Raw genomic sequence first — 13,602 nt, 5'->3', positions numbered from 1 at the left:
GTATTTTCAGAACCCCATGGTTTACCTCCACCTAGGAGTCAAGACCATAAAATTGTTTTGCAGGAGGACTCAAAACCAACATGTGTTCGGCCTTACAGGTATCCATATTACCAAAAGGCAGAAATTGAAAGGCTGGTGAAGGAGATGTTAAGAAGTGGAATTATACGAGGGAGTCAAAGTCCCTATTCATCCCCAGTGTTGCTGGTTAGGAAGGCAGATGGGAGTTGACGAATGTGTGTGGATTACCGTGCCCTTAACAAAGATACGGTAAAAGATAAGTACCCTATCCCTAATATTGATGAGCTATTGGATGAACTTTATGGGGCTGAAATTTTTTCTAAATTGGACTTACGTTCTGGTTACCATCAAATCAGAATGCATGAAGGGGACATACCCAAGACAGCTTTTAGGACCCATGAGGGTCACTATGAGTTTTTGGTAATGCCCTTTGGGCTTACCAATGCCCCCTCCACGTTCCAAGGATTGATGAATGAAATATTTCGACCCTATTTAAGAAAGTTTGTCTTGGTCTTTTTTGATGACATATTAGTTTACAGCAAGTCATTGGAAGACCATTTACAACATTTGCAAATTGTACTGGATACATTAAGGTCTCATCAGTTGTTTGCAGAACAGTCAAAGTATGTTTTTGGTTGTAGTGAGGTGGAATATCTTGGTCCTTTGATTTCTAAAGATGGTGTTAAAGCCGACCCCCACAAGATTACAGCAATGCAGAGTTGGCCACTGCCCAGAAATTTGAAAGCTTTAAGGGGATTTTTGGGTCTCACTGGGTATTATAGAAAGTTTGTGCAGGGTTATGGAGCTATAGCAGCACCCCTAATAGCTCTACTCAAGAAGAACTCTTTTATCTGGTCTAACAAGGCTCAAGCAACCTTTGACAAATTGAAAGAAGCTATGGTTAGTCTTCCAGTTTTAAAATTACCTGATTTTACTAAAAATTTTGTGGTAGAATGTGATGCATCAGGTGAAGGGTTGGGAGCTGTGTTAATACAAGAAGGTCGGCCGATTGCTTATCTAAGTCAAGGTTTACAGGGGAGAAGTCTTATGCTATCTACTTATGAGAAGGAGCTATTGGCCTTGGTGATGGCCATAAGGAAGTGGAGACATTATTTGGTTGGGCAACATTTCAAGGTCCGAACTGATCAACAGGCCTTGAAATACCTTTTGGAGCAAAGAGTGGGCATCCCTGCCCAACAGAAATGGGTATCTAAGTTGCTGGGTTATGATTTTTCAGTGGAGTATAAAAGTGGAAAAACCAATAAGGTGGCAGATGCCCTATCTCGGCTACATTGTACAGAAAAACCAGAACCAACAATCAACCAAAACACCATACCAAAAACCAACCCTTCCTCCCAAACAGAACACAAACAACCCTTCCTCCACAACACACAAACCAATCATCCATACTCACAAGCCATAAGCCTCATGCAAACCCAGTGGATAGGAGAGTTAAAGAAAACTTACCTCCAAGATTCCCAGTTGTAGGAGCTATTAAGCAACTACCATCAGGGAATCTTGGACCAAACTCATTACCAAGTCCGCAATGACTTACTCTTTTACAAGGGCAGGTTACATTTGGGAAATTTGGTGCCATTTCAGCAAGAGATCCTGCAACAGTTCCATTGCAGTCCATTAGGGGGCCACACAGGAGTATATAAAACATATGCTCGATTAAAGAAAGAGTTTTACTGGCCTGGTATGAGGAGGGATGTCTGCGCCTTCATCCGAGCTTGTGATACATGCCAAAGAAACAAGGTGGAAACCATTCAACCCACAGGCCTGCTCCAGCCTTTGCCAATTCCTACTCGGAACTGGCAGGATATAAGCATGGGTTTCATTGAAGGGCTGCCACCTTCAGGAGGACGTATAGTGATCATGGTGGTAATAGACCGATTGAGCAAATATGCTCATTTCATGTCTCTTTCACACCCATATACAGCAGTGACAGTAGCTTGTATTTTTCTGGACAATGTATTTAAATTGCATGGTTTTCCACTAACCATTGTCAGTGACAGGGACCCAGTCTGTACAAGCCAGTTTTGGCAAGAACTTTTCAAATTGAGTGGCACTGAACTTCTACTGAGTTCAGCTTACCACCCACAAACAGACGGCCAAACAGAGGTGATGAATAAAGTACTCGAAGGCTATTTGAGGTGTTTTTCAGGAGACAGGCCCCGAGACTGGTCCCGATGGTTAACTCTGGATGAGTATGCTTACAATACATCAGAGCATACCTCAACTAAAGTTTCACCCTATGAAGTAGTCTACGGGCAGCCACCCCCAAGGATGTTGCCATATGAAGTAGGATCCACGAGGGTTCAAGCCGTGGATGAGGAACTCAGAAATAGAGAGCTTATCAACAAACTAGTCCAAGAAAATTTAAAGGAAGCACAAGCTAAGATGAAGTTATATGCCGATCGAAAAAGAACTGACAGGGAGTTTCAAGTAGGTGATAGAGTGTATCTAAGGTTAAGACCTTATCGGCAAATGTCTGTGGTGCTGCGAAGAAACCTCAAGTTATCACCAAGATATTATGGGCCATACACGGTGGTTCAAAAAATAGGGAAAGTTGCATACAAGTTAGATCTACCACGAAACTCACAGATCTACCCTATTTTTCATGTTTCTTACTTAAAGAAAAGGGTTGGAGAACACATAGAACCACTTACCGAGCTGCCAAGGGTGACCATGGAGGGAACCTTAGAGCCTGAGCCCGAACTGATTTTGGATCGAAGGTTGCTCAAGAAAGGACGGAAAGGCAGGTGTGGAGATGTTGGTACAATGGAAAGGGATGGCCAGAGAAGATGCTACATGGCTGGACCAAGAAGAGCTGAAACGGCGCTTTCCCAACCTTGAGGACAAGGTTTACTGAAGAGAAGGGATATGTTACGGCTGGAAAGTAACCCTAGTCTTTAGGGTCTTGCCTTAAGCACGTGGGCTGGGTGAAAGGAGCCCGATAAGTTATCTATTTTAATTGTTGCAATTAATTCATTTGAGTCTGTTATAATTACTGGGTCATGTTGGCTTAGTGTTACTGGGTCACGTTGGCTTAGAGCGTCAGTTGATGTCCATTCCTATTTTTATGGTCAGTTATTTAGTCATGGGTTAGTATGTAGTTGAGTACGTTGCGTACGTGGTCATCATTTGACCAAGTCTACCTGTAATTGCTTTAAGTACTTTTCAGTTCTGCAGTAATAGATCATCATTCAGTTTTCTACAAACATTTGTGTCACAAATTGGAGGTCCAGGCCCCTCGAAGTACCCATAGAAATTACAAAGTAAATCCTAGCTATTCTAACACATATATGCTTGATTTTCGATACATTTGTGATATTTGTGTGATGTATAATTTTGTAGTTCGGTTTTATGTTATTTGTGCTTGATTTTCGATACATTTATGATATATGTGTGATTTGTCACAGTTCACTTTCCACAACTTGGCTATGATCTCCACAACTTGAAAATTTAACCGTTAGAAGACAAGACAAATTTTTAAATATGATCGTTGGAGTCGTTCAAAAATGTCCCCCATGAGATGATCATAATTTTCAATGAGATCTTATCAAATTGGAAAAGGTAGATTTGAAAAAAAAAAATGTCTTTATTCTTAAAAGGGGATCATTTTTTAAAATATTTTCATACTCAATAAAATAAATAATTAAAATTTTTATTTAAAATATTTGCTAGAGATCAATAGTTTAAAAGGAAAGGAAAAAGATTAAAAAAAAAAACTGAGTAGTTAAGATGGTAAAAAGAAATGAATTAAAATAATAATAATAAAATAAAAAATATTATTTTAATAAAACATAGAAGTAAGATGTAAGATACTTCATTGGACCTTCCCTGGAAGTTAGAAATTCTATTCACCACGAGACGACTAAAGATTCCATATCTTATAATAAATTATTTATAATAAGAGTAAATATTAATTTATAAATTTATTTTTAAAGTATTTCTTTGTAAATAAAGTATTTTTCTTTATTTAATTGTAATTTATAATAGATCGGTTGTAACTTGGACAGATTTGACAAGTGGAATAAGATACAAAATTTTCATTTTATCTCATCTCATTATTACAATATTTTCAAATTCTCACATAAAATATAATAAACAATTCAAAATTTTCAAATCTAAATTATATTTTTTCAAATCTCAAAATAGTAATAATATTAAAAAATAATATTTTAAACTTTTGTCTAAAACTAAAAATTCTTCTCATCTAAAACTAACATTCCATTTAAACAGTGTCGGGTTCTAAACATTCCATTTATAACTCCGAAGGTAGCTCAATTGGTCAGACCTTGGGTTTGTTCTCTAATAGTCATTAGTTCGAGTCCCCTCAGGGCCACTAGAGGATTTACCTGGTCGTTAACTTCAGGGCCTCTTGGAATTAGTCGATGTGCGCGTAAGCTAGCCCAGACGCCCAAGGTTATCAAAAAAAAAAAAAAAAAAAAAACATTCCATTTATTTCCACTCCATGGCTAAACATGAACTCGTTGGATGCCATAGAAAAGAAACAGGACAAAAAAGGTTCATTGGAAGGTACTTGAGTTTCATGTCCGCATAACAGGCTCGTCTCAGAAATCACCCACAAATTAATATTATCATAAGACCACTATTTTAGCAAGGAAATTTCTATGGCTTAAGCAATTACAAACACCATACATTGAAAGCTAGGATGCTGCCTTCCAATCCAATCCCATGTTTCCATCATTCAAAGCCTATGGAATCTCACTGACGTCTTGGCCTTCGATTTCTACGTGTAATTCTACGAGGGTATGCTTTCCTGATCGTATACAGCTTCGGAAAGATCTTGTAAAGAAGGTCATCGACTTGTTTGAAATACCAAAACCTCCACCTTTTCCAAAACATAAGGGGCCCGATGATAATTCCTAACCCAAAAATAAATCCTAGTGCAACACTTGGATACTTCGTTCCAATCCCTTTCTTAGAATTCGAGTCAGGTGGAGTCGGCGGTGGTGTGGCCCCAGCTTTCCCTCTATGACTGCATCTATTCATAAGGGGAAAGCCACATAATCCTTTGTTCCCTGCGTAGGAACTTTTTGAAAAAGTAGAAAATTGTTTGATAATTGGAATCATCCCCACCAGTTGATTGAAGGATAGGTCTAGGAATGAAAGGAAAATAAGACCTTCTGCAAGTTGCCTGGGAATCTCCCCTGTAAGCTTATTGTTTGACAAGTCCAATGACTCCAACTGTGTCAAGTTTGCCAGAGATTTCGGGATTTGTCCTGAAAGAGCATTATGTGACAAGTTTAGAACGAATAGTGATGAGAGTCCGCCAAATCTTTCTGGTATTGGCCCCTCTAGGTTGTTGCCCGAAACGTCAATCGCAGTAAAAATAGTTAGAATCTTCACAAATTCCATGCTTAGACCTTTGACGGTAACTGTGACCACATCTTGATAATAAAAGTTATTAAATCTCAGGACTTCAAATCGAAGGTGATTGAGCTCTGATTTGGTCTCATCTTCACTTTCTGACATAGCTTTCCAAGTATAAAAGCCTCTTATTTGAAGCCTACCATTGAAATTGTTTGAAGCAACATCCAAAATTTGAAGCATGGGCCATGATAGAATGTGTAAAGGTCTGGTTTGCTGGAAGAAAAATGCAGCAGAGTAGTGAAAGAGATGAAAAAAAGTTACTCTGTTATTTCCTTTTCTGAAAAAGTAATCTGAGCAAATGTACAGTAGCCTATATATACAAGAGGAAAAAGGAAAATAGGAATATACAATATTAGAGATGGAATATACAAAAGTGCCCTCAAGCATATGTGCAGCACAAACGTAATGATCAAAACTGTTGGGAATCTGTTAGGCATGTAGTGGTGTTGCTCTCTCTCGGTTTTGCTCTTGTTTGTGTGACAGCTGACTCATCATTCTTTAATATCCCCCCACAAGATGGAGAATAGATATTTTCTATTCCCATCTTGGACAAAAGAAAGCTAAGTTGAGTAGAAGGAAGTGCCTTGGTGAAGACATCCGCAAGCTGAAGTGAAGAACTAACATGAGATGTGCGTAAAAAACCTGCTTGAATTTTTTCCCGAATGAGATGACAATCGATCTCAATGTGTTTTGTGCGCTCGTGAAACACCGGATTGGCTGCAATATGTAATGCAGCCTGATTGTCACAATATAAGTCAGCTGGAAGAGAAACCGAGATGTGCAAATCCTGTAAAATGTAGGATAGCCATTGTAGCTCACAAGAAGTGGTTGCCATGGCTCGATACTCAGCTTCAGCGGAGGAGCGAGAAACCACAGTTTGCTTCTTTGAATGCCATGAAATCAAGGAGGATCCAAGGAAGATGCAAAAGCCCGTAATGGAGCGGCGAGAATTGGGACAGGAGGCCCAATCCGAATCAGTATAACCTCTGAGATGAAGAGAGCTGCTGGGGGGGAAAAGAAGACCCTGACCAGGGGCATTCTTGATGTAGCGGAGAACTTGGTGAGTTGCATGCAGATGAGAGGAAGTAGGAGAAGTCATAAATTGACTTAAGACATGGACAGCGTAGCTGATATCCGGGCGAGTAATGGTGAGGTATATTAATCGCCCAACCAACCGTCTATAAGGGAGAGGATCCAAGAGAGGCTGTCCATCATCAATGCGAAGCTTCAAGTTTTGTTCCATGGGCAACTTGAGTGGTCGAGTACCAAGAACACCAGCATCAGATAGTATATCAAGGGCATACTTTTGTTGACAAATTGATATACCCTTGGAAGAACGAGCTACTTCAATCCCAAGAAAGTAACGAAGATTACCAAGACATTTAATCCGGAAATGCTCACTGAGAAAGGACTGAAGGGCAGCAATGGAGTCCATGCTTAAGCTGGCCACAATGATGTCGTCAACATAGACGAGAAGTGTTGTGAAGGAACCATTGTGCAGCCGAGTAAACAAGTTGTGGTCAGCCTTAGATTGATGGAAACCGTAGGTGAGTAAGGCTTGAGAAAACTTTGAGTACCACTGGCGCGGGGCTTGTTTTAAGCCATAGAGACTCTTGTGTAGGCGGCAAACCTGATTTGGTGAGCCTTTGAAGTAACCAGGAGGCTTCCGCATAAAAACTTCTTCTTCCAAGTCACCGTGTAGGAAAGCATTTTGAACATCAAATTGCTTAAGAAACCAGCCTTTGATAGAGGCAGCTGCTAACAATGTCTGAACAGTAACAAGTTTTGCTACCGGGGCAAAGGTTTCGTTGTAGTCAAGTCCCTCTTGTTGCGTAAATCCTTTGGCGACAAGACGAGCTTTGTAGCGCTCAATGCTGCCATCGGAATTATGCTTGACTTTAAAAATCCATTTGGAGCCAATGGTGTGCTTACTAGGTGGTAAATCAACAAGTGACCAAGTGTTATTGAGTTCAAGAGCAGATATTTCAGAATTCATAGCCTCGCACCAATGAGGATACTTGACAGCTTCTCCAAAAGACTGAGGTTCAGGTGTGACAGATAAAGTAGAAATAAAAGCATGATAGGATGAGGAAAGTTTATGGAGAGAAATAGAAGAAGAGAGAGGAAAAGGCTCACCTGAGTTGCGGGGCCTCGCCGTGGACAAGGATGAGGAGGCAGCATTGTTACACGTCTCATTCAAAGGATGAGGCTGCATGGTTTGACGAGGTGGAGGGACCATTGGTGGAGAGCATATAAAGTCACTTAAATAAGGGGGAGGACGACGGGAGCGAGTAGACCGACGAAGTAAAGGAGGAGGAGGAGGTGGAGGAGGAGGTGGTGTGATGGATGCATTTATGGGAGGTGATGCAGGTGTAGACGTGGCTGTGTTGTGCTGGATTGGTGAAGGTTCGGCTGTTGTGGAGTCTGGATCAGGTAACTGGAGGTTGGGAGAAAATGTAGAAGGAGAGAATGTGGATGACTTAGGAAGAATGGATGGAGTTTGGAAAGGAAATAGTGTTTCATGAAAGATGACATCCCTTGAGAGGAAAATTTTATGAGTGGTGAGATCAAGTAGCCGATACCCTTTTACACCAAAGGGATATCCAATGAAGGCACAATGACGACTCCGGGCATCAAATTTATGACGATGGTGAGAGGTGGTGGAGGCAAAAGCTAGACATCCGAAGACACGAAGATGAGAGTAGGAGGGAGGTTTATTGAATAAGATTTCATACGAAGTCTTGTTGTGAAGAAGGGGGGTGGGAATGCGATTGATTAGGTAGGTGGCTGTAAGGACACAAGCAGACCAGAATTTTAATGGTAAGCCGGACTGAAAACGTAAGGCACGGGCTACTTGAAGAAGATGGCGATGCTTTCGCTCGACTAACCCATTTTGTTGAGGAGTCTCGACACAAGATGTTTGGTGAATTATGCCATGTTCAGAGTAGAATGCAGGCATGGAAAATTCTAATCCATTGTCACTACACAGGAATTTAATTTTTGTATTAAATTGAGTGACAGGTAGATTACAAAAGGATTGCAAGCAGGGACGCGCATCAGATTTATTTTTCAAAATATACACCCAAGTGCAGCGAGAGAAGTCATCAACAATAGTGAGGAAAAAAGGGGAACCATTGTGGTCTGAAATGTTGTGAGGTCCCCATAAATCACAGTGAACAAGATCAAAGCAATGAGAAGTCAAGTTAGTGCGAGAAGGAAAAGGGAGCCGTGTTTGTTTGGCAAGAGGACAAGTAAGACAAGGAAAATTTTCATTGATATTCATATGAGTAGTTACATTAGTATCTTGTATGTGTAACATGCGAGAATGGGAAGGGTGACCCAGTCGACAGTGCCATAAATAATGAGCACTGTCGAGAGGTTGTACAGAGGCTGAAATAGAATTTTGATTTGTAAAATGCTGAGAAAAACTATGAGCTAAAGTTTGAGGTGAAACATCTTCAGTGTGGAGGTGATAGAGACCATGTAGCAAGCTACCCTTCCCAATCGTTGTCCAGGGAGAAAGGCCCTGTATAAAGCAAACATTAGAGAAAAACAAGAGACAACAATTCAGTTGCTTAGCAAGCTTAGCAGCAGATAACAAAGTGAATTGAAAATTTGGAACACATAACACGTCATGAAGGAGAAGAGTTGTTGTCACTTGCACGGTACCAATGTGAGTGACAGTGGCTACTTCTCCATTTGGAAGTTTAACAAAATTAGAGGTGGTGGATGTTATTGTGGTGAAGAGAGAGGGGCTGCAGATCATATGATCTGTAGCCCCTGTGTCAATGATCCAAGTTTGAGAAGTAGAAGAAAAGGAAGACAAACATAAAGAGATACCAGCAGCGGATGAAATGGGGGCTTGAGCTGGAGGAATAAGTTGAAGTTGGTTTGCAGATGGAGAAGTAGTCAAGTTTGTCTTGTGCAGCAAGGCTATAATCTCTTGATATTGCTCTTTAGTCAACATCTTGCTTGGATCAGTGATTGTTGCTGGAGAATGATTGTCCATGGAGACAACATTGAGGCGTGACTTGTAATACTTGTGTCCAGGGGGATAGCCGTGAAGCTTGTAGCAACGCTCAACTGTGTGTCCAGTCATCTCACAGTGAGTACAAACAGGGGCTGTAGCATTTCCAGACTTGAAGCATTGGGCCAAAGTATGGCCTGTGATTTTACAATGGGTGCAGTATGGCTTGTCACGCTTGGGAAAAGGTTGAGATGGTCGACGTGCAGCCAATGCAATGGTCTCAACTGGAGGAGCAGCGGAGGTGAGATGATGACGTTCTTGTTGTTGAATGTAGGAAAATACCTTGTTGACAGGTGGTAGAGGATCAATTAACATAATCTGGTCACGAACATTTGTAAACGAGTCATGGAGACCCATCAGAAATTGGATCACACAATCTAGATTATGGAGACCCATAATCTAGACGGTATGGGTTGTTTGGATTGCTGAGATCAGTGAGGTTGAGAGTTGGAGTTTCAACCTGGCTCTCCGATGCCATGATAGAATGTGTAAAGGTCTGGTTTGCTGGAAGAAAAATGCAGCAGAGTAGTGAAAGAGATGAAAAAAAGTTACTCTGTTATTTCCTTTTCTGAAAAAGTAATCTGAGCAAATGTACAGTAGCCTATATATACAAGAGGAAAAAGGAAAAAAGGAATATACAATATTACAGATGGAATATACAAAAGTGCCCTCAAGCATATGTGCAGCACAAACGTAATGATCAAAACTGTTGGGAATCTGTTAGGCATGTAGTGGTGTTGCTCTCTCTCGGTTTTGCTCTTGTTTGTGTGACAGCTGACTCATCATTCTTTAATAGGCCAAGTGGCAATATTCCCTTCACAACCAAGATGCCCGCTAAAGTTGTTAAGAGTGCAAAACAAGGACACGCAATACGGATGCGTTCTTCAACTGACATGGGAAGATATCCTCAATGTGGTTGTTACCGATATTAAATACCTCCAACCTTGTGCAATTTTCCAGAGACTTGGGCAACTTTCCTAGAAGTTGGTTTCCATTGAAATCTAGAGTTTGCAATCCACAATCGTCTGGAAATGTATCAGAAATTGAGCCATTGAGATTGTTTCTCCCTAGATTTAGCACCCCAAGAGTACTAATCCCAACCAAACATTCCGGAATCATGCCACTGAAGGAGTTATTAGACAGATCTAGAACTCGGAGGTATGTTGCATTGCAGATTGATGCAGGTATGCTCCCTTTGAATTTATTGCTTGAAAGAGAGAAAAAATAAGCATAAAAAAGGAAGTCACCAATGTCAGAGGGTATGATAGAGCTGAAATTATTCTTTGAGAAATCCAAATATGTGGCAGATGATGGGAGAACTGGTAATTGCCCCTGGAGTCGGTTGGAACGAATGTCCAGGATAGTCAGACCAGAAGCACTGCGTGGAGATCCTTCTAGAGTCACCAAATTGTTAAAAGAAAGATTTAACTGCTGAAGAAAAGGCAGTTTCCATATCCAGTAGGGTATCTCTGCACCAATCTCGTTATCTGAAAGGTCTAGAACTATTAATCTGGATTGGGTTCTCAAAAAATCAGGAAATATTTTCAACTTGCTGGAAGCCAATTTTAACGTGGTAATGTTGGGAAAGGAGGGGGACGGAGAACCAGTTCTATCATATTCAATTGATAAGCTGTTGTAGGAAAGATCAAGACTGGAAAGATTTCTCAACTGCTCAATCATATTTAGCTTGAAAGAACCGTTGAAGTTATTTGAAGAAAGTGAGAGGATCTTAAGACCTCGAAGATTAAAGACAGACACAGGGATTGCCCCTTCCAAATTGTTGCTGCTCAAACCAAGGTATTCCAATACATTAGAAGAAATGTTGGGAAATTGATTGAGCTCACCAGAAAATTGGTTGTTGGAAAGTTGCAGATACCGCAATGATAAATGGGAAAACAGAGAAACTGGTATACTCCCATTCAGAGAATTGTAACCCAAGTCAAGGTTTACCAGATTCTTAAGCTCTTGCCATTGAATAGAAGTAATCTGACCGGTTAAATCGTTATGAGAAAGGTTTATTTGAGTCAGATTCTTGGCCTTGCTGAAGGATGGAATTGGTCCAGTGAAATTGTTGGATGACATGTCCAGATAAAGCAATCGGGTAAGATTTGCCATTGTAGTTGGAATTGATCCGCTGAAATTGCAACTCAAAAAATCTATTCTAGACAACATGGTAAGGTTACCGATAGAGTGCGGCAATTTTCCCGAGAAATTTGTGCGGCTAAGTACCAGGGTTCGAAGATTCCCGTCCTGAGGAAAATCTGGCAAGGAACCACGAAGTCTTGCATTATTAGACAAGTCAAGAACCTCTAGTGTAGGCACCTGGAAGATCTTTTCTGGAAATGTGTCGAACAACCCACTAGAACTGAGACGCAAGGACGTCAAATTTGTGAAATTTGCGAAGAACTCCGGCACCACCGCAGACAAGTCATTATTATCCAGACGAATACTTGAGAGGGACTGAAGCTTTAGTAAGGAGGGATTCAAAGGGCCTAAAAGATTACAATTTGACAAGCTCAATACCCTCAAATTGGTCAATGATGATGATAAAGCCCCACACCACTCGCTCCCTTGTTCTGATATGTTTACACCATCAAGATGAAGTTCTATAAGCTCCGTAAAGTGCTGAACCAGCATCTCCAAATTTGGATTCTCAAGTTTTAGGGGAGGAATTTCAGGGAAGTAAAGGGTAGATAAGTCAAGAATAACCAACCTTCTCAAACGCGAAAGCTCAATCGGAATCTGACCTGCAAAGCCAGCATTTGATAGGTTCAAATGTCTCAAATTCGTCAATTTGTCAAACCCTGACGGAAACTGGGAATAGTTGAATTTGTTATATGCCAAACTTAGGTTCTGGAGGTACTGAAAACTGAAGAGGCTGCTCGAATTGTGAAGTCCTCCCGAGATGGATTCACTGCTCAGGTCGAGTCCGGTAACACGTCCCTCGCTGCTGCAATTTACGCCTCGCCACTGACAGCAATCGGAACTCTGATTCAGTGTCTCAGTTTTGTGGAAGAAGCTAAATCGAATTCGAGGCTGTTGTTCAATTTGAGCAACAAGTCTTTCTGATCGTTCAAACATTGGCCAGACACCGCAGGTGCACAGAAGCTGAGGAGAAGTAATAGTGATGACATGGGCATCAAGAACAACCATGTAAAAGATCGAGACTTCATTGGATATATACACTACAAGAATTAAGGACGCCGATACAACAGGGCGTTAAAGAATTGTTGATTCCGAACAAGCAGATCTTCTTTACGTACGTTCTCGTCCTGAAGTGTGGAATGTGGTGTTGTATGGTCTCTGTGGCTTTGTAAACGAGTTTGGCCGTTCGGTTTATGGTTTGCCTGACTTGTTAATAGTCGGTCAGCCATGGAGACGTCTCCTTCAGACGTCACTGCTTAGCAATTAAGGACAATAAAGAAAAAATGGTTTCCTTGACCTGATTAGTTTTCCAAATGTACGTCAAAATTAAAAAGTAACAATAAAAAATGGACCCACCCTCTTGAATTTTCTTCGTGACAAAGTTCCCAGTCCACTTAAAAAGAGAAAGCCTTACAATGATCAAAGCTAACGGAGAAGCGGATGATAACAAAATGGAGGCAAAATGCAGATGAATGACAACATGGATTAAATTGAGACGAGAATGCTAATGGGAATTCACAAAACAATGCTCCGGCCAGTGTTTTGTCAGTCAATTCTTTTGGCAGCATTGATAACACATAATCTGGGATGTGTAAAGACAATCCATCCACCATTTCATTTTTATATAATCATATAAAGGCAACCAACCCCAAGGGAGAGATGATAAAGACAACGAACTATAACAGAAATGGAAAGGAGAAATAGAAGTCTGGCAAGTCCTTTATGGGAAAAAAAAAAAAAAAAAAAAAATTGATCCATCATGAAAAATGCGAAAAATCCATTTTTTTCTTAATGAATCTTATATGTTTTTCAAAAGGCTTGTATAAAATTTGTACCTAGTATTATTCGATAGGAAAATAAAAATAAAAATAAAGAAATCTATAATGCATTGAGTATATTTTGGTTTCTCCAATATATATATTGGGAAAGATATTAGATATGGAAAAAGCTAAATGAAAAGTAATATTATTTTTGTCTCAAAAGTTTTTCTCAGAAGCATTTGAATGCTA

At 40.4% G+C, this 13,602-nt stretch overlaps 1 protein-coding gene and 1 pseudogene across 1 annotated transcript; both read right to left on the bottom strand.

Annotated features, from left to right (window-relative positions):
• Positions 1-4,522: 4,522 nt before the first annotated feature.
• LOC122278704 lies at positions 4,523-12,582 on the bottom strand (annotated as a pseudogene).
• Positions 8,674-10,292, bottom strand: LOC122280126. The gene is made up of 2 exons (XM_043091108.1): positions 9,262-10,292; positions 8,674-8,947 (listed from the first exon to the last, which is right to left on the bottom strand). The coding sequence occupies exons 1-2, from the start codon at positions 9,842-9,844 to the stop codon at positions 8,913-8,915; spliced, it is 618 nt and encodes a 205-aa protein (XP_042947042.1). The 5' UTR covers positions 9,845-10,292; the 3' UTR covers positions 8,674-8,912.
• Positions 12,583-13,602: the final 1,020 nt, after the last annotated feature.

Source organism: Carya illinoinensis, chromosome 10, assembly GCF_018687715.1.
Source record: "Carya illinoinensis cultivar Pawnee chromosome 10, C.illinoinensisPawnee_v1, whole genome shotgun sequence".
In the NCBI taxonomy this organism is placed as follows: domain Eukaryota; kingdom Viridiplantae; phylum Streptophyta; class Magnoliopsida; order Fagales; family Juglandaceae; genus Carya; species Carya illinoinensis.
This window is presented reverse-complemented; position numbering and strand designations above follow the sequence as displayed.

Excerpts from the sequence above, each read along its gene's own strand:
- LOC122280126 (XM_043091108.1), bottom strand. The coding sequence starts at position 9,844 with ATGGGTCTCCATAATCTAGATTGTGTGATCCAATTTCTGATGGGTCTC. Across the intron at positions 8,948-9,261 it reads CCCCATTTCATCCGCTGCTG|GGCCTTTCTCCCTGGACAAC; the intron begins GTATCTCTTTAT and ends TGCTTTATACAG.